Source organism: Pseudophryne corroboree, chromosome 10, assembly GCF_028390025.1.
Source record: "Pseudophryne corroboree isolate aPseCor3 chromosome 10, aPseCor3.hap2, whole genome shotgun sequence".
NCBI lineage: Eukaryota > Metazoa > Chordata > Amphibia > Anura > Myobatrachidae > Pseudophryne > Pseudophryne corroboree.
In genome coordinates this window covers 22834811-22858833 of record NC_086453.1, presented here as the reverse complement: position 1 = coordinate 22858833, position 24023 = coordinate 22834811, and the positions used below count along the sequence as shown (strand labels likewise).

Here is a 24023-nt window from a genome sequence, read left to right as displayed (position 1 = left end):
GTAGGGTGGACCGCATGCCAGGCGGGAACAATTAATTTCTGTACTCGGATTTGCCTGATAAGGTTAGCCGTTAACCAACAGATTAAGTCCCCTGTTGAACCGTGGTGTTACACCTCCACGCTGAGTCTACTACTCACCTCCCCGACTCTCACCGTGACACCAGGTGACTTGCCACATTTCTAGATATAGACCGTGGAACTAGACAGGATAAGGTACCCATCGTGCACCTTGATCAGCTGAACTTTAAGGGTGAACTAGTTGGGTTATACACGGTACCGTGCAGGGCAAAGGTAACTGAAATTGTACTGATTGTGTAATGGCGTGTAGTGTATACAGTCTAATGTCAAATGTTTTATTTAGTGATACGATAGTGGAGTGAAAGTTACACCGTTTAACTAATAGCATTTAAGTAATTACAGGATCAACGACTCCTGAGGTTCTTCGTTCCAGTGTAATAAAAAGTTCATTATTTCGCAGTGTGAAGTCGATTTTCCAGGGCACCAGTTGGGAATTGGGTATTGTAGAAAGGGGTCGGACATACCGCCTTGATACTGTACCTACCTAGGCGGGTGTCACACGTGGAACCCCTTGGTTCTGCCCTGCCGGAGATTGACCAGGTGACGCTGGCAATCTCCTCCGGGTAGATGTTGGGTATACCGTGTATACCGTGTATTTACTAAAGTACAGGTGTTTAGAAATGGAGATGTTGCCAATAGCAACCAATCAGATTCTAGCTATTATCTTCTAGAAGGTGCTAGATAAATGATAAGTAGAATCTGATTGGTTGCTATGGGCAACAACTCCACTTCTAAAACCCACACTTTAGTAACTATACCCTTTAGTCCTAAGTGACCTTTGCAGTTGATATTGCGGCAGATACACTTACATTATCTATATGACCTATTGGTTGTATTGTGTTTCTGCATTGTACTACATGACTGTCCATGTAATCCCCACACAGTAGACGTGAATGACGAGTCCTTCCCTTATTTCCACAGATTACATATCACTGCGGATCGGTGGTCTGGTCTTTGCCGGAGTTCTCTTCATTCTGGGAATTCTTATCATCCTGAGTGAGCGGTGTTTAGTTAGATACACCCAGTGCTGGGGGATATGGAAACATCAACCCCTATCAGTATAGACTGCGACGGGAAAACGCTGAGATAGTCTCAGCCACCCTCATTATAGCTTCCAGGGGTGATGAGGGCTGAAATATACACTTATACTATATGAAAGAACATCACATACTGTACACTATATACAGTACACATTGCGAGACCGCAGCTTATCCAACAAGGACGCGGGACAAGATTTCAGCGATATTTATAATATGATTCATTTCCTACTGTGCAACACAGTGACACAGTGGTCAGCATTACTGCCCTACTGTATATCATGTAGGTATAATGTGGTGCTATGGGCCTAATTCAGACCGGATAGCAAAAGCAAAATCTTTCTCTAATGGGCAAAACCATATGCACTGCAGGTGGGGCAGATGTAACATGTGCAGAGAGAGTTCTATTTGGGTGGGTTACATTGTTTCTGTGCAGGGTAAATACTGGCTGCTTTGTTGTTATAGTGCAATTATATATCAGTTTGAACACACCCCACCCAAATATAACTCTCTCTGCACATGTTACATCTGCCCCACCTGCAGTGCTCATGGTTTTGCCCATTAGAGAAAATGTTTGCTGTTGCAATCAAGTCTGAGGGGGTCATTCTGACCTGATCACTCGCTGCAGATCTTTGCAGCGTAGCGATCAGGTCAGAACTGCGCTGCGGCTGACAGCCGATGGCTGTCGTTGCCTAGCGATCGCCTCTGCCTGATTGACAGGTAGAGGCGGTCGCTGGGCGGGAGGGGGTAGCACGCCATTTTGTGGGGGCGATCCGTCCAACGCAGACATGGTTGGACCGTGCGGGGGGCGGGCCGCAGCGGCTGCATGACATCACACGCAGCCGCTGCAACCCAGGGCAGCGCCGAGTAACTCCCGGCCAGCCACAGAACCTGTGCTGGCCGGGAGTTACTCTTCAAGCACAAAAGCATCTCCGCTGTGTGATGCTTCTGTACTTGTGCGGGGGGGGGTCGGACCTGACATGTGGGGCGGACTATCCCGGTGCTGGGCGTCCCCCCGCATGTCAGTGTAAGTGATCGTAGATGTGCTAAATTTAGCACAGCTACGATCAGGTAAGAATGACCCCCCGAATTAGGGGGGTCATTCTGAGTTGTTCGTTTGCAAGCTGCTTTTAGCAGCTTTGCACACGCTAAGCCGCCGCCTACTGGGAGTGAATCTTAGCTTATCAAAATTGCGAACGAAAGATTCGCAATATTGCGAAAAAGACTTCTCTGTGCAGTTTCTGAGTAGCTCGAGACTTACTCTTCCAGTGCGATCAGTTCAGTGCTTGTCGTTCCTGGTTTGACGTCACAAACACACCCAGCGTTCGCCCAGACACTCCTCCGTTTCTCCAGCCACTCCCGCGTTTTTTCCAGAAACGGTAGCGTTTTTTCACACACTCCCATAAAACGGCCAGTTTCCGCCCAGAAACACCCACTTCCTGTCAATCACATTACGATCACCAGAACGAAGAAAAAACCTCGTAATGCAGTGAGTAAAATACCTACCTGCATAGCAAATTTACTTGGCGCAGTCGCACTGCGGACATTGCGCATGCGCATTAGCGACTAATCGCTCCGTTGCGAGAAAAAAATAACGAGCGAACAACTCGGAATGACCCCCTAGGTCCTATATACAGTAAATAGACAATAATAAATGGGTGTAGTACGGCAGACCGGCGGTCTCCTGACCGCCGGTCAGCTTACCGACGCCGGGATCCCGTGGATCCCATAGTGGTAGTTGCCTTCACAGAAATATAAATATCCCAGTGAGGTCTCTGCATTAGCCATTTAACATATTAACACTTTTCCGCTCATCTTTCAGGCAGAAAATGTCGCTGTAAATTCAATCAACATCAAAGGTAAAAATGAGTAAATGTGATGCTGCAGCTGTACGGCCTGTTTCATGTCTGTCACCCTCCACACCCGCGGTGTCCAGTACTTACCGGAGGACATCACCCGAATTATATCCACACATCCCAATACTGGAGGTCTTAGCAGCTTCCGTAGCTTGCACTAGTGTGGTGCAACACCCCCAAACCCCCCAAACCATGTATTGGGACAAATTTCCTGATTTTTTTTTGCACCTTTAAAAATAGGGACTGTCATACTTGTTCTGCCTGTGTTTATTTTTGTTTATTGTTGGGGGGGAGTTGTTTTGTTTCTTTTTGATTTTATGTTTTAGACCAAAGTATAGCTTCTGCTATGCTGTGTTACATTGTTTTACTGTACGAGTCTTCCCCACATGGTTCTATGCCATACCTCTACTGAGACATGCGGAATCAGTGCAAAATAAGCCCCTCCCATGATCCTCCCAGGGCCATGCCTCTACTGAAACATGCGAAATCAGTGCGAAATAAGCCCCTCCCATGATCCTCCCAGGTCCCACCCCCCAATCCACTCAAACCCCACCATATTTTTAAAGACAGAACATGTTTGAAAATAGAGTTCTGAGAAAGGGTTGAAGCCCAAAATTGAGAATTGTGCCCCTGTGCCAGCATTCAGGACACCCCTCCACAGACCCTTCCTTTATAGTGCGCTCACCTTAGACATGCAGAAGACAATGGGGCATGACCACCCGTCACCCTGTCACCTCTCGAGGCAGCCGGACCGGCCCATCAGGCCATCTGACCTTCTGTCACTTGCCACACCGTTATGCGGCCAGTCCGGCATTGGCGCAGACATACAGTATTTGTATATATAACATAATGATCTGATTAAAAACATCCTGGTGGGTACCTCAGCCTACGGGAATAATTTGTGCTACAGGAAATAGAACAAATCAGAGTGTAACATGGGAAAACAAACTGTAACGTGTAAAGTGTGAAGAGAAAGAAAGTAGATTATTTTTAGTAGCCGCTGTGACTAGCTTGGTGGGACACACTATGTCTAGGACGTGCTGTAAATATCGTCCTCTTTCTCTCCACAGAACTGGGGAGCCTATAGAAGAGGAAGGATCTATCCGGGCTTCCATTAGACGTATGTATGAGCCAATACCAGGATCCTGACCACTAGCTACCTGTATCTATGTCCTTATGGGTTCAAAGACAGAACCCACACACTGAAGCTTCCACTCAGGTCTTTCCAATGAAGGCAAAGGGTATTATTAGTGGGTCCAGTCGCCCATTTATTAAAGATTAACATTCATCTGTTTCTGAAAATAATTTTCCTATGTCACTAGGACAAATTCATTTGGCTTCATAAAGTCATTACTGAGAGCACATATATATTTATTGCAGCAAATATTCACTTATAACAGGCCTGGGCCATGGCTGGTGTTAGGTTACACAATATAGGGGGTGATTCCGAGTTGATCGCTATCTGCCGTTGTTCGCAGCGCAGCGTTCAGGCTAAAAATCGGCATTTCTGCGCATGCGTATGCCCCGCAATGCGCACGCGCAACGTACGGGTACAAAGCCCTTTGTGGTTTTGCACAGGTTATAGCGAAGTTTTCATTCGCACTGGCGGCTGCAAGAAGATTGACAGGAAGGGGCCGTTTCTGGGTGGCAACTGACCGTTTTCAGGGAGTGTCTGGAAAAACGCAGGCGTGGCTGGGCATTCGCTGGGCGGGTGTGTGACGTCAAATCCGGACACGAATAGGCTGAAGTGATCGCAAGCGCTGAGTAAGTCTAGAGCTCGGCTGCACATGCGTTCGCACTTCTGCTAAGCTAAAATACACTCCCCAGTGGGCGGCGGCATAGCGTTTGCACGGCTGCTAAAACTAGCCAGCGAGCGATCAACTCGGAATGAGGGCCATAGACTGTAGCAGGGTAATATTCTACCATGTCTCCCCCCCATAATGTAATGCAGTGATGAGGGGGCAGGGCCACCAGCACTTGGAAGGGCAGTAATACAGGCTGCAGGATGCCATTCCATCAGATGTGTCGGATGCCATGTTGCCATGGGATTGTGAAGGTGCCATCCCCATAGGCTCTGTGCCCTTGTGATGGCACTGCTCGCCCCCCCCCCCCCCCCCCCAATTGAGGCCCTGTATACAGACTCTCAGTACACATTCCACAGACCCCCAATGGCATTTGCACAGTCTTTGCTGCACAGAACTCATGGAATTGGCTCAGAAACAACTGAGGGGCTGTAATTGAATAACGTGAGGAGTTAAAGCTGAAGGCTCCCACCCTTTTTCACCCCAGTTCAATTAACGAGGCATATTGAACTTGGCCCTAAGGCTGCAGCTTCGGCCTAGCCTAGGATGGAGACCCAATGGTGAGCGCACAGTGCGTGTTACTTCACGTGTCACTTATTACGCTCCGCTGAAATCCTGTAGACCAGTCCCCATAGCAGCTCCTGCTGGGAGTAGGGCACGACCACAAGTGGATGAGGTTCCTCTTAGGAGGAGACAGCATGGTGAGTGGGGAGCAGGACTGAGGTTCGTGTAGTGTTTGGCCCAGAATGAAAGGTGAGGATAGGTTTAGATTCAGGCCTTGGATTGAGTATAAGGAGGTGTCTAAGGAGGTGGAAGAACATTAGGACAGTCATTTTACCTGAGCCCTCATGTGGGTGGTCAAAGCACGTGAGATCTGACCATTCAGCACTCAGATACCGCACACACAGAGACCCTTATTGGTGATCTACTTTCATGTTTTTTGGGGCCACACACATTGTGATTATGTGATATCAGGACATTTGCCAGGAATTGGGTGTACCAGTGGGGTAGGTAGCCACCGTAGCATCAGTAATTTCATTTCCTACTTGACAATGAGATTATCCAACTTGAATATGGTCTGACAGGACAGCCGGTGGATGTTTGGATCTCTCCTGTCCAGGCCTCATTATTTGGATTCTTATTGCGAGACCTTTATCACGGTGGGTCTCTGGGTCCCTCTTGTCCCTTTGCTTACAGTTACATCACAACTTACTCCATATTACATCACAACTTACTCCATACAACCACAAACACCTCAAACCTCTCAGCCATGCGCAAATATACAGTGTTGTGGGTCATTGTCGTTTTTGGCTCCACTCCTCTGTGCGGCATAACATAATAACATCAAGCAGCGTCAGAAAGAGAAGGCGTATATGGTGGAAGGAATGGAAGTGTCGTTCTCTTTCCTCCACATCAGTGTCAGTATATAGATAGAGCTTTATTTGCACCAAACACTGTCCTAATATATAAACCGGTATCCAGATAATAGGTCGACATTTAATAGGTCAACACCAATTGGTCGACATGGTCAAAAGGTCTACAGGTTCCCATGGTTGACATTGCAATGGTCGACACAACACATGGTCGACATGTGTTTTTTGGATTTTTTAGCATTTTTTTTTTTAATTCAACTTTTTTGTACTTTACCATCCATGTGGACTTCAGTGGGGACTGGTAACCTGTAGTGAGTGCAGCAGTAGTGGAGCGAGGCGCCTTGCCTTCGCTTCGCCATGCGAGGGGACGCAGTACACTAATTTGGGTTCCATGTCGTGAAAGCAACATGTATCACACAAAGACTGAGTAGCATTATATTTTGCACTGCAATATAGAGTTGACCTGAGATGTCCTCCCATTATAAATCTATACACCTCTGGGCATTGAATATGACTTTACTACATATATTGTATGTATGAATGTAGTATGTATGTATGTATGTAAATTATGTACAGTATGTATGTATGTACAGTATGTATACTGTATATGATGTATGTATGTGTGTATGTATGTATGTGAGCTACCCTTATATGCACAGATTCTTCTAACAGTGTTCTATATATGTCTCTTTTAGGTTTGTCCAGCAGGAGATTATAGGGCTTTGCTGGAGGTGAGATCTGTGAGTGTTTATTACTGAATCTCTGACAATTGTTCTTCCCCCATATCCCAATCTCTGACTATGGATAATCTGCCCATAGGGGGTCATTTAGCCCAGCTACGATCAGGCACTCAGACATCGCACGGGCGTTTGCAAGGTGATTGACCGGAAGAGGCCATTTGTGGGTGGTAACTGACCGTTTACTGGGAGTGTCAGGGAAAACACAGGCGTGTCCAAGCGTTTTCAGGGAGGGTGTGTGACGTCTGCTCCGGCCCCCGATCAGCCTGTTGTGATCGCACTGGAGGAGTTAGTCCTGGGCTGCGCAGAGACTGCACACACTGGATTTTTGCAGCTCAGCATACACATAGCATCCCACACTTGCACGGCGAATATACACTGCCCCTGGTAGCGGTGACTATCTGAACGCAGGACAGCAAAGTTAGCAGCCCAGCGACCAGGTCTGAATCACCCCCATTGTCTAGGTGACTATAAGCCCCTGATATACCTCACTCACTACTTTGTATTGCTGACCCTATCATTTTCAGATTATAATGTATGATGTACACTTATCCCTGTTTGACAGTATACCCCATTGCCTAATGTTTGTATACCTGTGTTCCGCTAGCTCTCTGTCCTGTCCCTTTGCAGAAAACAGACCAATGTAAGGAGCTGTTTAGGAAGCTTTCGAACTGTAGACATTAAGAATGAAAATAGAATAAGGAACAGAGTTGTGAACAGGAGCTTTATAGTTTAGAATTATTAACTTGCGGTGTCCTAGGTAACAAATCATCCGATCAATATTGGATTAAAAAACAGAATTGCTTAAAGAATTGTTTATATATACATAAATAAATAAATAAATAAATAAATAAATATATATCTATAAATGGAAAAAACAGCACTTAATGAAAGATATAACAAACAAAAAAAAAAATGGTGGTGCAAGGTCAAAAATGGGTTAATATTAACACTCACTTTCCCCAGGTAATGAAAAAAGAGATACCAGCACTCACTTTTTGAGATGGAAAATGATTATTTATTCTTCATAAAGATTCAATTGCAGCTGAAGAAAAAACACTCTGTGTTGGTTGAAACAGCTGTCGGGCTGCAGCTGTTGGTCTGTATGCAATGGATTCTTTATGAAGATTACATAATCATTTTTCATTTCGAAAAAAGTGCGTGCTGGTATTTCTTTTTTCATTACCTGGTAAAAGTGAGTGTTAATACTTGTGGAAACACTCAACATTTCAAATGGAACATGTTAGGACAAGGCAATGAAGAGTAGTAAAAATGTAATCTTTATTTCTATTTTATTGAATTATTGCAGATGTCTGATTGCGCTATTCCCCTAAGAGAAGGCCTTGTGCACGTGTAGAATAATAATAGGACCACTTCCTGTACCCCTCACCCAACACCCTCACCTGAGATCAAGAAACTACCACTCACCTGAGACCAAGAAGCAAGGAATTCATGATCACCATCCATGTTATGCAAAGGATTAAACCTTCAGAGTATATCACGGCATCTGGACTACCAACAAATCTGGAAGGTTATGCCACAAAGCGGATATTGGTGACTTGGTTATGTTTGTACATATGCAGGAGATCTTGGCCTCAGCAGGATTCCTTATTGCCTCTCACCCCACGCGTTTCTCAAGTGGTCACCGAATGGACTCTACAGCAAACCCGTAATGAGCTTCTAGGTCATCGGCACTCTGCATGATTCTGTTTATTAAAAGCCAGATTGTTACATAATGTATATAATAAGTCATAAAAAGTAATATTGATTTGGATTAATATATAAATATAATATATTCATATTATACGTGTATATACATCATAGAAAACAAGAAAGAAAAAACTGTAATCCCCCGACTCTGAATCAGTCAGACAAAAAAGTTGTTTTTAGTAGAAAGCTGTAATGTAACTCAATGCAGGAAATATGCAACCACTCACTAATAAGCCACAGACCTGTAGTATATTGTATTAAAGTTTACTTTTGGGACATATTGTATCTTAGTTGTCATTTTTCTGCTTTCTAGTGCCCGTATGGCGCAGCGGGTGTACTTGTGATTTCAGGACGGGAGCTTTAAAACAGACCGATATGAATCCTTACTGCGATCGTCCGATTGTGGCCCCTCATTCAGTACGGATTGCAAATATTTGCGTATGCACAATGCGTGTGCACGGACCTTCACAGCGCGATCGCATCCATGGAGGATGCGATTGTGCTGTGATTCACAACGGCAACCATCGGGGGGGGGGGGGGCGTCGACGTGGCATTACGGAGGGGGGGGGTCCGGGCAACAGATAATTTGGGGCACCATATTACAAAAAGAATATCCTGGAGCTAGAAAAGGTTCAGAGGCGGGCGACCAAACTAATCAAGAGCATGGAGACGCTGGAATACGAGGAAAGGCTTGCAAGGCTAGGCATGTTTACATTGGAAAAGAGGAGACTAAGACGGGACATGATCAACATCTACAAATATATAAGGGATCAATACACAGAGCTTGGGAGGGACCTGTTTTCTATAAGATCAGCACAGAGGACACGTGGTCACTCGCTTAGGTTAGAGGAGAGGAGTTTCCGCACATTGAGGCGAACAGTAAGGACAATACGTGTTTGGAATTCTCTGCCTGAGAGAGTAGTAACTGCGGACTCAGTCAACACCTTTAAGAATGGGTTAGATAAATTCCTATTGGATAAAGATATTCAGGGTTATGGTGCGTAGGCACGCATTATAGTTAATATAACTAGTCCTAACATAAAAATAACTAGTCCTATAATAATCCTGCATAGGAGACCACAAATAGGTTGAATTCGATGGACAATTGTCTTTTTTCAACCTTAGTTACTATGTTACTATGTGTCCAGACCGTTTTCCGGACGACCCTGTGACGTCACACGCGGCCGATGCGACCCGGAAAATGGCAGCGGTCTGCCTGCTGCGTATGCAGGTAGTCAACACTAATTTCTGACTCAGCGCTGAGATCATAATTGTTTTTACAATTGCAATACTGGTCGCCGATTAGCACGCCAGACGGCCTCGCCCTGCGCTGGAAGGCCCCCAGCATGCGGTTTAATCCGTAGCAGAATCTGCTTTTTTAGAAGACTCTACAACTGATACTGAATAGGGTCCTATATTTAGATACTGTAATATGATTTTTGGCATATTATTATTATAATTATATTTTATTTATAAAGTAAAATAGGAGGCAGCGCTGTACATGGGGGTGTCATAAAACAAATAGCATACAATGGCATGGAACAAAAGTATACGGATAGCTACGTAGTCTGCCCACGTGACCTTACAGTATCAACAATGTTGGGCACACTTGATACATCAGGTGGTGGAATGGAAATTTCTTGACGGACACGGCGGCACCGTGCCAACAGGTAGATGACAATTGGAGGCTGAGGTGTATTAATACCTAGGGTGGAGGCCCGTGTCTGCACACACCGCACTGCATGCAAGCACCCCCCCCCCCCCAACTTCTCAGTGGCATAAGATTTGCTAATACCTGTGCCAGCGCCATCTTTCTGAAGCTATCATCAGGAAGTTGGCACTGCTGGCTGGTTGAATAGTGGTGAACCTGGCACACACAATGGGTCTATACTGGGCGCAGGGTGTAACCCCTAGACCCAGGCCGCTGTGCACCACACCTAATGCTCCACTGGTTACACAACCTTATCGATCAAGTGGATGTGGGTGGGTGAAGCGTGTATGTGGTCATGTTCCTTCAACAGAACCAGGTGTCAGTGATGTTTGAATTGACCTTCGAAGAGAGGAAGTTGATAAAAGACTGAAAGAGCCTTTTTGTACACACAAATCCTATTGTATATTTTACTGTTGGTTAGGTTCACGCCCTTGTAAACTGTATCTTGCATGCAAGCAGGAGTGGGCTTGATCTCCAGGCCTGATAACCTAATTGCGCTAGTGATGTCATCATACCGGCTGACGTCAGGTCAGATGAGGTGACAGTGCGGTGGATTATGAATGCACAATTCATATAAGATAATAACTGAGAAATAAGAGACATTATAACTGTAACCTAGCAGAGGAGAAAGTCATTAATGTATGAGAACTGTTTCACTAGGAAACAAATGTTCCTGCAAATAACTTTCAGTTCCATCTACCCAAAAGTTTTACCTATGTACCTGTCAGTGTTTCACATTATGAAGCAATGGTTTTGAGGTCATTTTATTATACAGCTGCTGATGGTGGCAGAGCTGACGGCTGAAGCTTACATTACCCAGAGCTTGCTGGCAGCAAAACACATTGTTATTCTGTGGTATGGAGACAAATGAGACCATGGCTACAGCACTGAGATCATCCCCTTCCACGTCGCAGAATCCGGCGGACGCAGAGGAAACTTTCCCAGTTATTCCTGCTCCAGGGGAAAAACAGATTATTCCAAAGCATTTGTTCCAATTTTGCCAGTGAGGGGACAGTCTGGTCGTGATATAGGACAGAGGCGGCAGCAGAACCCCTATGACTGCACATACAGCAGCCTAGCAAATATGTTACCCTCTGACCCCTAGAACTGTTCATTGCAAAGTGGGATAAAATGAACTGGGGGCACTGTAATGTGGCATAATATGAACTGGAGACGCTATGGGCCTAATTCGGACCTGATCGATGGGCTGCTAATTTTGTCGTCCTGCGGTCAGATAGTCACCGCCCAAAGGGGACTGTAAATTCACCCCGTGCAAGTGTGCGATCGCATGTGTATGCCGTGCGAAAAGTCCCTTAGTCAGCGGACAGCTGCAAATCCGTTCGCACCTGACTCGCCATCGAATTATCTTTCCAGTGTGTGCGCAGCAGGACCTGCTCCTACAGTGCGATGAGAACAGGCTGATCGGGGCCGGAGCTGACGTCACACACCTGCCCTGAAAACGCTTTGGAATGCCTGAGTTTTTCCTGCCACTCCCAGAAAACAGCCGGTTACCACCCACAAACGCCCTCTTCCTGTCAATCAGCATGTGAATGGCTGTGCAATATAACATTTTAGCACCAGCATGTCGTTGTTTGGCGATGTGAGTGCGCATTGCTTTGCATACTCACGCGCAGTCAATCGATAATGGCCCACCGAGCAGTGATCAGGTCTGTATCGGGCCCTATGTCATAATGTGAATTGGGGATGTGTACTGGCAATGTAACAGGGACCCCTTCAAAATGTTGCTATGGGGTCCACAAAGTTTTGGCTATTCCACCGTTATTATAAACACATAGGTGGTCATTCCGAGTTGATCGGCAGGCAGGCTGATGTGTGACTGAAAACAGATTCAAGTATTGGGAATTGGAGTGCGCACTATGGTGGTCATTCCGAGTTGTTCGCTCGCTAGCAGTTATTAGCAGCCATGCAAACGCTATGCCGCCTCCCACTGGGAGTGTATTTTAGCTTAGCAGAAGTGCGAACGAAAGGATCGCACAGCGGCCACAACTTTTTTTTGTGCAGTTTTAGAGTAGCTCAAAACCTACTCAGCGCTTGCGATCACTTCAGACTGTTCAGTTCCTGTTTTGACGTCACAAACACGCCCTGCGCTTGCCCAGCCACGTCTGCGTTTTTTCAGCCACGCCTCCATTTTTCCGAACACTCCCTGAAAACAGTCAGTTGCCACCCAGAAACGCCCATTTCCTGTCAATCACTCTGCGGCCAGCAGTGCGACTGAAAAGCTTCGCTAGACCCTGTGTGAAACTACATCGTTTGTTGTAATAGTACGTTGCGCGTGCGCATTGTGCCGCATAGGCATGCGCAGAAGTGCCTTTTTTTGCCTCATCGCTGCACAGCGAACGAATGCAGCTAGCGATCAACTCGGAATGACCCCCTTAGGCATCTTGGACACAATAATTTGCAGATATAGAAGCATTAGACTGGGAGTGTTACTAAAACGCTGCTTGGTACATATATACTGTAATGACATCGGCACAAAATAACTTTAAGTGGTAATTATTAGTGCAAAAATTGTATGGTCACTTTGTAAAAGTCAAAAATGTGAAAATCAATTAACTATTAAAAGTATTGCTAATGCAGTCTATCAGTTTTCCGGGAGCTGGTGACCTCACTGAGGTACGGCCGTTGGCTGGAGAAATAGCTGTCCCTACTGTGTGAATGCAGAGGAAGGACTTTAGGGGCTGATACAAATTTCAAAATGATTGCACGCAGAAAATAACATTTCCCCCCATTTACAAAGCAATGCTAGGGTATGCATGTGGTTTACACCTACGCACCACTTACGGCCAGGTTGTAGACCATGTATTCCATGTGGAAAATGTTTGCATTTTTTTGGGTAGTGTGGATTTTTTCTTTTATCTGGGACCACCATTTGTAGGGTCAAAATGGTCGACATGAAAATGGTTGACACACTTTTTTTTTCTTCATTTTTTTCTTTTTTGGGGTTAGTGTGGATAGTTTGGGCATCTGGGACCACCATTTGTAGAAACGCGTCCCCTTGCGAACTAACTTTGCTCGCCATGCTTCGGGTGCGGTGTCCGCTCAGCACAAGGTTACTAAAGGTTATGATTTGTGACATGGATAGTCAAGGAGTGTTGCAGAAAGCTCGAATCAGTGTGAGCGCAGCATTCACAAACATCCAATCATAGGAGGTTTGCGAGTGTCTTCATTTTATGCTATTTGCACCCGCCCGTGGCCATGCCATTTTCCAAGCGTATTTGTGTGTTATTCCTGGTCAGAATGTGCCTGCAATTTAGAGAGCGAGCCCTTACTGTACTAGAAATATCTTACAACAACCAAGTACAGTCCTGGTGCTACCCATCTAGCTGCAGCCAGGTGCAAGTGGCAGAATTCCACAAAACTGTATGCACGCTCACTTCCAGGCATGCGCAGTGCAAATTCACTCTCTAGATACAGTGCGCTGTGCTGTACGGAGTGTAGTACTGCTCCAGCCTCTTAGCATATGGGGGGGTCATTCCGACCCGATCGCTCGCTGCAGTTTGTCACAGCGGAGTGATCGGGTCGCAACTGCGCATGCGCCGCCGCATGGCAGTTGTCGTTGCCTAGCGATCACCTCTGAGACAGAGGTGGTCACTAGGCGGGAGGGGGCTGAACGGCGGCGTTAAGTCGTCGTTTAAGGGGCACGGTCCGGCCAACGCAGGCATGGCCGGACCTTAGGGGGGGGGGGCAACTCCCGGCAAGCCGCAGGAGCTGAGCTGGCCGGAAGTTACTCCAGAAATACAAAAGCATCGCCGCTGTGTGATGCTTTTGTACTTATGCGGGGGGGGGGGGGGGGGGGGGGGGTGGCACTGACATGCGGGGCAGACTAGCCCTGTGCTGGGCGTCCCCCCGGCATGTCAGGGAAGATGATCGTAGCTGTGCTAAATTTAGCACAGCTATGATCAACTCGGAATGACCCCCATGACCACACCGGGATGCGTTCAGACCAGGGTCAGACTGGCCTACAGGGGCACAGGGGAGACCCCTGGTGGCCCCCACCCACTAAAGGGATCAGGTTCCAGACTGTGCACTTGAATTGTACATATGTTACATTATACAGTGCTTTGCTGTTCTGGTACATATATGGGATTTATTAAAAGACCCAGACCATACACTCTCTAATAGTTATGCATGCATCTCTGGAGGGTGGAGGCTGGTCACAACCCTACGTATGGGCCTCTTTCACTGCATTCCCCCGGTGGGCCCTCCATGCCCCAGTCCAACACTGTTTCAGACTCCTGGCAGTACGAGCTGGCCACCCCTGGAGGCTTAGCCCCAGCTTCCACCCCCAGAGGGTTAAGGTTAGGGTAGAAATACTTACCTCCTCCAAAAATATGTGGTTGGGAACCTCAAGGTCACTACTACTTTTTTCACAGATGTGTCCTGTTAGCATGTATGTAGATATCTCTCTCTATATATATACACACACACACACACACACACACACACACACACACACACACACACACACACACACACACACACACATACTGTACATATATACAGTATATATATAAAGTGATCTTTTTCATATTCTGTCTGATGCACATTAAAGCTGAAACAATGCAACTGATACTTTAGCAGAAGGACAATATTTATTAGTCATGCTTTTACTACATCAATACCTTGTAAAATTGTGACATTGTATTTGCTTTGTGGTTTCTTTGAATCAAATATTAATATACTGCAACATGGGGATCTGCTGCCGGCTGCCACCATGTGGTGGCAGTAGTGAGCCAGTTCTCTGGCAGTGAGGGAGTACTGGCTGGGTGACTGGATGGCTTCTTCTGCTGCTGAATCAGCATTATCTGTGACTGCAGACATCGTAAAAGCCCTGCAGTCACCGCCTATCATCTCATAGTTCTGATACTGTATCTGCACAGCGTATATTAGAGGCCTTCCTTCAGTCTCTGTAGGCAATACATCACACACTGCCATGTAAGGTCATGCACAAGAAATCCTGCACAGCAAGTAACATACTATAATAATTTTATATTGGTGTCATAAATAAACTCTATAGGCAAAGCAGTGTTTCCACTTACAGGTTTTATTCACATATACAGAGATGTGTGTGTGGTCAGGAATTGTGTGCTTCCATTTGATTCTTAAAATCCTTGGAATTAGGTCAAACTTCCTTTTCAGTTTCATGTTTTTGCTTTCTGCTCAGTTCAGTTAGCTTTGATTAATTTTGACCTGGAAAAGTAGATAGAAACCAGGACATCTGGAAATTTGACAGTGGAAACACAAATCCTACTCACCTGATGTTTAAGTTCACCGCCAAGTCCTTCCAACGTCTTACCTTTGCCCTATATTGATAACCCCCCCACCCCAAACACTTCTGGGTCACTTGTAAGAACCAGAGGATGTGCTGTGATGAGGAGAGTTCATCAGATTTGAGGTTTGAGGTGGAATTATCCACCTAAGAGGGCTATCACTAAACCTAAGAGTTGTAGAAGAACAATAACACAGGTTTGAAGCCCTTCTTTTGATTAGACTAAAGCTGACCCTATGACGATGACCACGTTGGACATGATGATGACAGCTACCCTCTTGCTCAACATTCAGGCCAAATCAGCAAGAATGTGGCCGCTATGTCTTATTTTCATTATGACATTTTGTAATCTAGTTGGATCTGTAAGCAATTATCCCACACATGTGAAGGCAAAATGAACATATCAGATTACAGTGAGGACAGGTGTAGTATGCGAGGTGAACCACACATAGGTCGACAGTGTCTAGGTTGACCACTATTGGTCGACAGTAAGTAGGTCAACATGGTTTCTAGGTCGACAGGGACTCTAGGTCAACAAGTGCTAGGTCGACACGACAGAAGGTCGACATGAAGTTTTTACCTTTTTTGGTGTCGTTTTATCCGTACAGTGACCGGGATCCCCAGTTCGTGCACAGCTTCGCTCACCATGCTTCAGGCAAGGTGCCTTCCCAATTGTAGTCCACGTGGATTGTAAAGTATGAAAAAGTTCAACAAATGATTTTTTTTTTGTAAAACCCATGTCGACCTTTTGTCATGTCGACCTAGAACATGTCAATCTAGAGTCCCTGTTGACCTAGAAACCACTTTGACCTACTTACTGTCGACTAACAGTGTCGACCTAAGTATTGTCGACCTAGAGACCGGATACCGTGAGGACACGGAGCACACAATCATATTGTGTACATATAGCTGGCCACATTTGGTACAATATTGGTGTAAAGAGCTTGGATCCATGAGTGGACAAATTGGATGAATTCTGATCACTCAATACATCTTCTGGAATCAATAAATCCTATTAGTGTGGTGTAGAATGATGATGGAGAATGCTGGTTGAGTTTGGAGGATGATGGGGATGGTGGCGGATGATGGTGGAGGACAATAGATGAAGGCAGATTTTAGAGGATGATGGTGAATAATGGTAGAGAATGATGGTGGAGTATGGATGATGATGATGATGTTGGGTGATGCGTGTGGATGATAGTGGGTAAGGACGATGTTGATAGATGATGGTAAAGAATGATGATGGAGGATGAATGGGGATGGTGGCGGATGATGGTGGAGGACAATAGATGAAGGCAGATTTTAGAGGATGGTGGTGAATAATGGTAGAGAATGATGGTGGAGTATGGATGATGATGATGATGATGTTGGGTGATGCGTGTGGATGATAGTGGATAAGGACGATGTTGATAGATGATGGTAAAGAATGATGATGGAGGATGATGGGGAATGATGGTGAAGGATGATAGTCAAGTATGGATGATGGATAGTGGGGCATGGCGCTCATGGTGGAGGATTATAGTGTATGATGGTGGAGGATAATGGATGATGGTAGATGATATTAGATGATGGTGGATGGCAATGGTGAAGAAGAATGACAATTGTGGATAGTGGGGGATGATGATACATTTACCTCCATGTTAAAATGCAGCGGGGGCAAATACATTTATTGTTTCTGCACGCAGGGTAAATACCGGCTGCTTTTGCATGTATACCACATATGCTGGACAGCTTTATCTTTACACTGCAATTTATATATCAGTGATTACATGCCCCCTACCATATCTAACTCCCTCTACGCATGTTACATCTGCCCCACCTGCAGCACAGCATGGTTTTACAGGTGCACAGCTACTGACTTTATTTTGCTTTGATCTTGACTCAGAATCAGACCCAAGGACTTTGTTTTAGCTTGATACCATTACCCCAGCTCTGCTCACTCATTTGTGCAGGACCTTACTTACAAACATATTTACATTGTGCAGAATGGGAGATACAGTAGCCAATGACAGAGGTGGCCTAGCAGAAGCAAGACCAGGCCAAATTCAATCAGTCGAGGTCAGGACTCTTCGGGCCTGAATCAGTGGTGGACAGTGCTACCTCTGCTTACCGCAGGTGCATTAATAAGACACCGCCAATGGTCCTAGACAGTCCGCCATCACGTGCACCACCTACATATGGAAGATGCAGTATCTCCACACAGGAGCGTTTCTACAGAGGAGGGGGCCCGTGTGCACCTCCGTGTGGGCCCCCTTCCGGCCCACTCCCCTGTACGGCACTGTAGACTCCGGCATTGTGCCAGAGTCTACTGCACATGCGCAGATCTCCGGAAACATGGCGCCCACCATGACCCGGAGACCAATTTGGCTACCGCGCATGCGTGGCTGCCATTTTGGCGTCCATTTATGCCGCGATTGCAGGTCCCGGCGCTGGACTCTGTAAAGGTAAGTGTTAAAATGGGTGCAATGGGTGTGGTGTGGGCCCCCCTGGACCCATTGCAGCCATTATAGAAACGCCAATGTCAAAATTTTCTTGCATTCACTTCAGGCCAACTCCTAGTCACCGCCCAATAGCGCCCATTGCCTGTGTCAGAGTTGTACGCTAATGTCACAGCAGTTACGAACCTGCACGCAGCGACTGCGCAAAAATATGCAAATGCCGCAGCCACCTGGATTTGTATTGAAGGTGCTCACTGACGCCTCCGCAAATCCCAGCAGCTACGTACAGAGATGCAGCATCGGTTGCAGAACAGTCGATTATCGAAGTTCCGGGAAGCCTTATGGCAGCACAGCATGGCCGCAGGAAGTAAGGCGCCGGAGACATCGTAACTGCATATGGGATCACAGTTACCAGATTCACCCAGAAACAGCCGCAACACCCTGGCATTTGAGTCACCGCACCCCCTGTTACCTTCCAGAAACCGTCTCTTACTGTCAATCGATTTGCAAATAAGTCCTTTCTGAAAGACTCTCTGCTCCGCATCAGCACTGAGTGCGTCTCATGAAGTGCTGAGTTCTGGCCAGTGACACGGTGATTAGAATACTGGAGGTAATCTGTAAAGCCTTTCCCATTTCTGCTCTCAGTACATTATCCATCTAAATGTCTTTGGGCTGTTGGCTTTATTGCATCTAATACCTTTAGTGCACTAGACCTGGTCGCTCAAAGTCTGCTGTTGCCGAACACAAATGATTAGCATCACGGGGCAGTTCCTTCCACAATATCTGATTACAGTCGTTGAGCGCACAGATAAATCGATATACGATTCAGTGTGCTGGGAGGTGAATTATGGAGGTGACCTGTGCTGAGGACAAGGCACTATCAGCATCCCCTTACAAGAGGAGAATCCATCAAGAAACGCCATCAGTCATGTGTATAGGGAAGAGGTGTCTCTGATACAGAAGTATATGTGCTGCAATAATAAACGGGTTATCCAGTAGGGATGCGTTTGGCGTACCGGCTCTCGAGATGCCGGCAGTTGGAATACCGACACTGGCCAGAAGACAGGCGCCGGAACTCTGACATCACTCACAAAGCTGACAATGGAATCCCAACAGACAGCATCCCGAATGTAACTATGCCAGGGGTGGTTAGGGTTAGGTTGCATGTTTGTGTGTGTGTGTGTGTGTGGGGGGGGGGGGGGTTGGGGTGGAAGGGGGGGTTAGGCTTAAGTAATGTGGGGGAGGTTAGGTTTAGGCCGCGGGAGGGAGGGATAGGGTTAGGCTACAGGAGGAAACGGTTAGGCACTAAAAAGGGGGGGTTAGGGTTAGGCACTAAGTGGGTACGGTTAGGGTTAGGCTACAGGTAGGGAGGGTTAGGCACTAAGTGGGTACGGTTAGGCTGCAGGTAGGCAGGGTTAGGCACTAAGGGGGTACGGACGCTGCAGCGGACGCCCACACAGCCCACGGCGTCTGCTGCAGCCGGGGAGCGGGGTGCGGGTAGGCGGCGGTGCCTGCGGGGTGACTGCGGCCGTGCCCCCGGGCCGCAGCTCCCCGGGCGCAGGCACTGCTTGCCCGCACCAAGAACCGTTCCTGTACAGTATGTACGCTCTGCGGCTAATTCTGAGTTGGCTGCAAAACAAACAAAAATAGAAAAACAAGTAAGTTTTGCAACTATAATAGTCATGCTGCAATGCAAGAGGAGAAAATACATTTCTTATATTTGCAGGCAGAGTAAATCCTGTCCGCTTCTGCATGTAGCATACACACGCTGGGCAGCTTTATTCTAAAGACGGATACACACTAAGTGATATATGTCATCCAATACGGCGGTCCATACCGAAATATCACTCACACCGACATCAGTGCATATCGAGCAGTGTATATACCCAGTATGCGTGTGTCCTGCGGTCGCTAGTGATGTCATAAGGGTTGATGCGCTGCATATCAAACCTGACATTATCGCCAGTGACAACAGAAGAGTGATCGTTCTGTCCTTCAATGTATACCCAGGTTCCAATATGTCGGCTAGGTGCATATTGCAGGGGCAGTACGGATGGTGTAATGGTTAGCATTACTGCCTCACAGCACTGAGGTCATGGGTTCGATTCCCACCATGGCTCTACCTGTGCGGAGTTTGTATATTCTCCCCGTACTTGCGTGGGTTAACTCCGGGTACTCCGGTTTCCTCCCACACTCCAAAAATATATATTGGTAGGTCAATTGGATCCCAACAAAAATTAACCCTAGTGTGAATGTGTGCGTGTGTAATGTGGTAGGGAATATAGATTGTAAGCTCCACTGGGGCAGGGACTGACGTGATTGGGCAAATATTCTCTGTAAAGCGCTGCGGAATATGTGTGCGCTATATAAATAACTGGTAATAAATAAATATTGCGTCAGTGTGTACCCAACTTTGCAGTGCAATTTAGAACTGAGTTTGGACTCACCCCCCCTCCCACATCTACTTCTCTCTGCACATGTTACATCTACCCTTCATCTGGAAGTGCAGCATTGTTCTACCCAGTTGCACAGTTACCTGCTCTTTGTAGATGTGTTCCCAACGCTGAATCAGCCCTCTGCGTATGAGTACACTGACACCACTGCATGCTCCAAGAGTAGAGACAATCCGGTCCTTTTTTCCAAAATGCTGAAAACATGATTACCGGCGTTTACAATCAGGTGTGCTCTACATGCTGTCCTCCAGATATTGGGGGTAATTCCAAGTTGATCGCAGCAGGAATTTTTTTTGCAGGTGGGCAAAACCATGTGCACTGCAGGGGTGGCAGATATAACATTTGCAGAGAGAGTTAGATTTGGGTGGGTTATTTTGTTTCTGTGCAGGGTAAATACTGGCTGCTTTATTTTTACACTGTAATTAAGATTTCAATTTGAACTCACCACACCCAAATCTAACTCTCTCTGCACATGTTATATCTGCCCCCCCCCCCCCCCCCCCCTGCAGTGCACATGGTTTTGGCCAATTGCTAACAAACTTGCTGCTGCAATCAACTCGGAATTAGGCCAATTGTGGGAACTACATATCCCAGCATTAGGGAATGCTAAAACTATTCAGGGCATGCTAGTATGTGTAGTTCCACAGCTGGATGGATGTATGTTAAGTACCCCAAGCTTACATCCAAGCAAGAAGCATTTTTCATTAAGCATTTCATAAATATAAATATAAATATCATTTTTATATTTGATCAGGTTCTAAGGTTCATGTGATGATAAAGAACACAATAGACTTTAAGCTTTACTGGGCAGTGGGGGATGTAAGGAGAGTATTTAATAATTTAAAAGACAATTGTTAGCATAACGGGAAGTAAGAAGTATGTGCTGAGTAACTGGAATAAATCTCCAGTGACAATACAAACTAGGAATGAGGGCGATCATTCGGATTTGGCCTGGATGTGTGTTTTATATACAGCAAGGGGAACAATTTTGGATTTACATTTCTATAAGCCCTGTGCAGGGTCGGTGCAAAGTCTCTCTGCACCCTGGGCAAAGCTTCAGCCTAGCACCCTCTAACTTGCAATCCCCATCACCACCACCCAGGGGCGGATCCAAAAAGAAATAACAGGGGGGGGGGGGGGGGGGAGGTGGGAGGCCCCATAAGCAGCAGCACCAGGCCTCTGTCCTCACCATTCGAGACCCCCCAGGCCCCCACCTCAGCAGCAGGCTCCTAAATTCCTGGGCCTTCTACCCTCACCCTGGTCACCCAGCAAAACACCGCTCACCAGACACTGACTGACCTGACCACCAGTGAAGAAAGCAGGGCCTGGCGTCTTCTTGCTTGCTGGCCAGGGCGTCCGGTCTGCAGCACCAGCAAGTCTTCTTTCTCTGGTGGCTGGCAGGCTGGGAGTACGCGCGATGCCCCGGACCCTCAGCGGCGGTGTAACTCGGTGGGCTGGCGGGTGCGCTGTCCCTCATTGGCGGCACCGGCGGCTGCTGTCCCAGACCCTTGGCTTCCGCGGAGGTGCCGATGCGCTGTGTCTGGGTGGGCTGCCGGTTCAGTGTGCTGTCCCTAAGCGGCGGCGGAGGCGGGGCTGAAACTAGGAAGCTCCTCCTCCTGCTCGGTTCCTCGGCACTGACTGCACTCACTGCATGTCGCATTTCTCCAGGGAGCCAATCAGGAGGAGGAACACACTGGCCTGGCAATGCAGGAAGGTGGAGCAGAGCAGCGGACAGGGGTGGGACATCCAGGATCCCCATGACGGGTGGGTGCACGCAGTGCGGCCATTATTTTCTGTGCAGTAAAAAAAAAAAACAATTCCTAAATGACAGGGGGGCACGTGCCTTGGTGCCCCCCCCCTAAATCCGCCACTGCCACCACCTCTCGGAGGGAAGATGTAGGTGGTCACTTTGGTTGGCTGGGGTGAATTGCATCATTAAACATATACAGAGAAAAGGGACAACAATCAAGGACTTTAAAAGTGAAAGTGACAGGGAAGTCGGGCTGACAGCAGCAGCCCCGGCAGAGACAGACATGATGACGATGCAGAAGTAGGTGGATACTGCTGGCCAGTATCTTCCTACTTATCATTAAGTCATACCTCTCAACATTTTAGACTTGAGAATCGAGACTCCTGCACGCGCAAAGCACGTGCATCCGAAAAGAGGACGTGGCCTAAATAAAAATGGGCGTAGCCTCACAGCACTGCCGCGATCGAGAGCCACGCCCCCATTTCCAATCACTATGGGGGCGTGGCCAGCACTCTGTCAGCTGCTGGCCATGCCCACTCTCCCTCTGTCTTCACTGAATAGATGCGTCTATTCGCGAAAATCGGGACAGTTGGGAGCAAAAGTTCCCACAACACTATACTTGCCTACCCTCCCGAAAGCTGCGGGAGAGTACCGATTTTTGGGGTAATCCCCCCGCAGACCCGGAAGGATAGGTGACTCTCCCACATCCCGCCCTCTTCCTGATGAAGCGGGCAGGATTGGAATAAAATTCCTAAAATATCGGTGGCTGTGTGAAGGGGAGGTGCTAAAACGTGCATCACATTATTAGCCCTGCCCCTACCCAGGGACACACGAATCCCGGGCATTTCCACATCTTGGGGGCAGGGCCTAATGACATCACAGTCTGACCCCCCTCCCTGAAGTATCCTGCTGCGTCTCCTCTACGGGCTTCTCCCAGAGAGGAGATATTAAAAGGTAAGTGTCTCTAACTGAAGTTGCAGAGTGTCCATAGTCAAAAGATTGATAATAACAAAGTCTACATTCATAATGTCGACACCACAATGTTGGCAGTTATGGTGTCGACATTGTTACAATGACAACAGGAAACTTGTAGACATTCTCAGAATGACATTCAGGTTAGGCTGTGGGTGGGAGGGTTAGGCTGTGGAGGGGGGATTAAGGATAGACTGTGGGGGGTTAAGGATAGGTACTAAAGAGAGAGTTAGAGTTTCAGGTAGGGATAACGGTTAGGGGTAATGCAGGAATACTTAGTGGAATGCTGGAGGATCAGAGGTCTGACCCACCTGAGCCAGCAGGAGAAGGCAAGTCACAACTGGGCCACCATAAGAAGTTAAGTCACCACTGAGACCACCAGGAGAAGGTATGTTACCACTTGGCCACCAGGAGAAGTTAAGTCACCTCTGGGCCACGTTAAGTCACCACTGGGCTACCAGGAGACGTTAAGTCACCACTGGAAAACCAGAAGAAGGTAAGTCACCACTGGCCACTAGGAGAAGGTATGTAACCACTGGGCCAGCAGAAGAAGGTTATTCACCACCGGGCCACTAGGAGAAGGTAAGTTACCACTGCAGCACAAGGAGAAGTAAGTCACCACTTGGCCACCAGAAGAAGGTATTTCACCACTGGCCACCAGTAGAAGGAAAGTCACCACTGAGGCCACTAGAAGAAGGTATGTCACCACTGGGCCAGTAGAAGAAGGTTATTCATCACTGGGCCACCAGGAGAAAGTAAGTCACCACTGCAGCCACAAGCAGAAGGTAAGTCACCAATGGGTCACCAGGAACAATAT

General features: G+C 47.1%; 2 protein-coding genes across 5 annotated transcripts in view; one reads left to right on the top strand and one right to left on the bottom strand.

Annotated features, from left to right (window-relative positions):
* FXYD1 (FXYD domain containing ion transport regulator 1) overlaps positions 1-8868 on the top strand; it is a 45772-nt gene extending 36904 nt beyond the window's left edge. Inside the window, exons 4-9 of one of the 3 annotated variants that reach the window (XR_010188521.1) lie at positions 999-1073; positions 2937-2973; positions 4041-4090; positions 6841-6876; positions 6965-7021; positions 8192-8868. Coding sequence is in view for 2 of the 3 variants with exons in the window: in XM_063942219.1 (XP_063798289.1) it covers positions 999-1073; positions 2937-2973; positions 4041-4090; positions 6841-6863 (185 nt within the window). In the remaining variant the exon portion in view is untranslated. Of the gene's footprint in view, positions 1-998; positions 1074-2936; positions 2974-4040; positions 4091-6840; positions 6886-6964; positions 7022-8191 lie in introns of all 3 variants that reach the window. The other 2 variants (XM_063942219.1, XM_063942218.1) reach the window with 2 other exon arrangements.
* Positions 8869-14916: 6048 nt separating this feature from the next.
* LOC134965839 (Y-box-binding protein 3-like) overlaps positions 14917-24023 on the bottom strand; it is a 90105-nt gene continuing 80998 nt past the window's right edge. Inside the window, exons 3-4 of one of the 2 annotated variants that reach the window (XM_063942215.1) lie at positions 20568-20678; positions 14917-15514 (exon numbers count right to left, since the gene is read on the bottom strand). The gene's annotated coding sequence lies outside the window, so the exon portion shown is untranslated. The remainder of the gene's footprint in view (positions 15515-20567; positions 20679-24023) is intronic. The other variant, XM_063942216.1, reaches the window with a different exon arrangement.